Source organism: Verticillium alfalfae, genomic scaffold, assembly GCF_000150825.1.
Source record: "Verticillium alfalfae VaMs.102 supercont1.10 genomic scaffold, whole genome shotgun sequence".
NCBI classification, from domain to species: domain Eukaryota; kingdom Fungi; phylum Ascomycota; class Sordariomycetes; order Glomerellales; family Plectosphaerellaceae; genus Verticillium; species Verticillium alfalfae.
Genome location: NW_003315029.1, coordinates 1,227,086 through 1,230,480, shown reverse-complemented (window position 1 = coordinate 1,230,480; position 3,395 = coordinate 1,227,086). Strand labels below are relative to the sequence as shown.

The following is a 3,395-nucleotide window of genomic DNA, read 5'->3' as shown; positions in this document are numbered from 1 at the left end:
ACCGTCCATCTGTACATGCGCATACCACCGCACCCGTGGCTTCATCAGCACTGTTGACTAACGAGGCTTGCCTTCGCTTTCGCACAGCGCCACAGCGCATTCACATATATCGAGCTTTGAGGCATCTTGCCAGGACGAGAGGCTCCGGCTTGCGCCGGTCTTTCGCGCCGGGGGCCTGCGTCTGTGATATGTTGTCAGATCCAGGCTTTCATGGCGAATTAGCCGTTGAAGCCGTGACGCACCTCAGTCAACATGTACAGTGCCCAGCAACGTCCATCTAGCCTATCCAGTAGATAGGTTTAAACCCCGCTTTCAATGCAATCAAACCAGCAAGCCCAGAATCGCACGCACACATTTGAGGTAACCGTCAAGGAGAATGGTCATGCTTCCACTTGGAAACATTCTGGGCTGAGTGTCCCAAGTGATAGCCCATGGCAGTTGTACCTGGACATCCAGCGCGTACCAGTAAATCATAAATCGGCATAGGAACTTGATCGCTTCACCTTCGCCAGCCGCTGCCGCCAGCCCCTGATGCTGGCAGCCTGGATCGAATTTTCAGGCTGGGACGTATGCTCAATTTTGAAACGTCCGTGATTGGTCATAAATGCTGCGTATGCAAGTCATGGCCTATCAATACAGCTCGTACGATAGATGTAGTTTATTCATGTTGCCAGTGTTAGAAGACGCGGACTGTCTCTGTCGCAGGATATTGGCGACTTAAAAATCCGACACTTCATGTGGCCTGAGAAACAGCATCTGTTGACCGCCTTGTCCCGGACGAAATAGACGATGCCTGTCATAGTTGACACACTCGCATTTGACATTCGAGCGGAACATTCCACGCAACATTCGATGTGTCCGTGCTTTGGATATCCCAGTTCTGGGCCCCAGCTGCCGCCTTCGTCCGCTGCACCACGGGTTACATATGCAGGGCACAGCAGTGTGTCTATGATCGTGAGCCTACATCATGCCATGGACTATCCGGCACCCTAGACCATAATCTCGGTCGACCTGGCAGAATGCGTCTTAACATGGACTCCTCCCTGCCCCAGTCTCCACTGTCCCCGCCAGTCGGGAAACTCCAGGGTCTGAGCGCCGCACTGTGTCGCCTCCACGATTATGACAGGGGGGGGGCGGTCCTTGTCGACATGCAGCTGTTGAGGCCATTCGGACGAAGACTTTGACGCTGGAAGACAGGGCGAAGACCACTGCAAGCTCAGGTCTAGGGGGAAGATGTGTGAGAAGAATACCCCGTTGCAGTTTGGCGGAAACCGCGGTGCCTTGTCGGCCTGATGATGCCACCTCCATACAGTAGTCCACCTTGTCGCCCTGAAATGGGCGGAGTTCTTTACGTCGGACTTGGCAGGGGCGCACGGCCCGTTGAATGCTCCCAAAAGATCCGACCAGCGGTGGCACGGCCGCTCGGAACATGGATTTACGACAGATGACTCGCATCATTTCAAGGCCTGCTGGAAGTATGTGCTGTGGCAGTGTGCAAGCCTCGATGCTGCCTCGTATTAGCTCATCAAGTCTATTGTACGCGATGCTTAGCGGGATAGAAATCTCCCATGCTTACGACTGCAATCAATACAGTAAGTGGCCTTGTTCGACATGTAAATGTCGACTAGCGATTCAAGGGAAGCTGTCGATCTTTCGGGTTCGACCTTGCTGTCATGGGAGGCCATACCCACCGTGGAAAGCTGTCCAGCATCATGTCTTCAACATCAACTTTCACCAAGCCAGAAAATCAGTGACGAGCAACGGCTATCATACTTCCACGTTCCAAAACTGTACCATTACACCTTGTACACTTGGGTTGGCAGCTTGTGCGCTACTGCCACATCTATAGTTCATGCCGCCAGCCGGCCGACCGGGTCCGGCTATCTAGCTCCAACACCGATGAGGAAAAAAGAAACCATAAGGGAAAGGGGAGGCGGCATCCACATTCTTTGTTGCTGAAGAGGATTTCTGGGCATCCGTTACTCCCGGGAGACATCACGGCCAAACGCCTTGGACTTGAGCCAGTCTATGATGACGAGGAGGCGATTACGAGCTGCGAATGTGTGAGCAAGTTGGAAGTTGGAGGTAGTGCTGGTAGGAAGGATCACTTACTGCTGAAGCACATCGAGAGGTAAGCGCTCCTCCAGAAGAGGAAGGTCAAGCTGCCACCGCTGGCAATGTTGCCGTTCCACCAGCTGACGTCGGCGACAGCCTTCTCGCTGCCAATATAAGCCAGGCTGCCCTGGTGGGTGTAGTGGAAGGGCTTGACGTCCTTGATGCGGCGGAGCTGGCGCTCGCAGGCCTCGATCTCGCGCGCCGCCTCGGCCGAATTGCCAGGCTTAACGTTGAGGTTGCTGCTGAGCTCACGCACCTTGCTCTCGAGCTCCTCGGTCTTGGCCATGTTGTTGAACAGGCGGGCGAGGAAGCTGCCCTCCTGCCCGGCGACCTGGGCAGTAGGGGCGTAGCCGGCGACAGCGCAGTCACCAATAGCCCAGATGTCGCGGGTGCCCTGGACGACGAGGTACTCGTTGACGGCGAGACCGCGGCGAGAGTCCTTCTGGGCGGGGATCTTGCTGATGAGCTCCTTAATAATGGGGCGCACGGCATTGCCAGTAGCCCAGACGAGGAGACCGTAGGGGATGACGATGGTCTTCTTGGAGCCGTCGGGGTTAGTGCCGACAGCCTCGACGGTGGTGTCGGTAACGTTCTTCACCATGGTCTTGGTCAGGATATCAATCTTCTCCTCCTTGAATGTGTTCTCAGTGTACTCGATCAGCTGCTTGGAGAAGGACGGAAGCACATTAGGGAGGGCCTCGATCAGGGTGACTTTGAAACGATCAGCAATATCGGGCACGAGACGCTTGATGTCATCCTCGAAGAAGTCCTGAAGCTCGCCGGCAAACTCAACACCGGTGGGGCCGCCGCCAACGACAACCATGTGCAGCAGGCGGTCGATTTCCTCGTTGGTCTGACCCTTGAAAGCGGCGGTCTCGACACAGTCCATGATTTTCTTGCGAATCGACTGAGCGTCGTTGATCTCCTTGAGGAAGCACGAGTTCTCGCGGACACCAGGAATGCCGAAGGTGGCGTTCTCGGCGCCGACGCCAATGACAAGCATATCGTAAGGGATCTCAGTCTGGGAAGTGGCACCCTTAACCTCGGAGTTATCGGTAATCATGACAACCTTGCGTTCCGGGTCGATGGAGGAAGCCTCGGCTTCGTAGAACTTGACGGCGGCTTTCTTGTGCTGGAGAATGGCGCGAACAGGCTCCATGATGGAACGGTGCTCAATCAGACCCGTAGTGCACGAAGGCAGCAGGGGCGTAAAGAGGAAGTAGTTTCGGGGCGAGATGACGATGACATTGTAGTTTTCGGTATCGAGCTTCTTCAGGGAA

General features: G+C 55.2%; 1 protein-coding gene across 1 annotated transcript in view; it reads right to left on the bottom strand.

The window, feature by feature from the left end:
- Positions 1-1,979: 1,979 nt before the first annotated feature.
- VDBG_07821 (external NADH-ubiquinone oxidoreductase) overlaps positions 1,980-3,395 on the bottom strand; it is a gene marked incomplete at both ends in the record, with an annotated part of 2,372 nt that continues 956 nt past the window's right edge. The window contains 2 exons of the mRNA XM_003002316.1: positions 1,980-2,053; positions 2,113-3,385. Of these exons, the coding sequence (XP_003002362.1) occupies positions 1,980-2,053; positions 2,113-3,385 (1,347 nt within the window). The remainder of the gene's footprint in view (positions 2,054-2,112; positions 3,386-3,395) is intronic.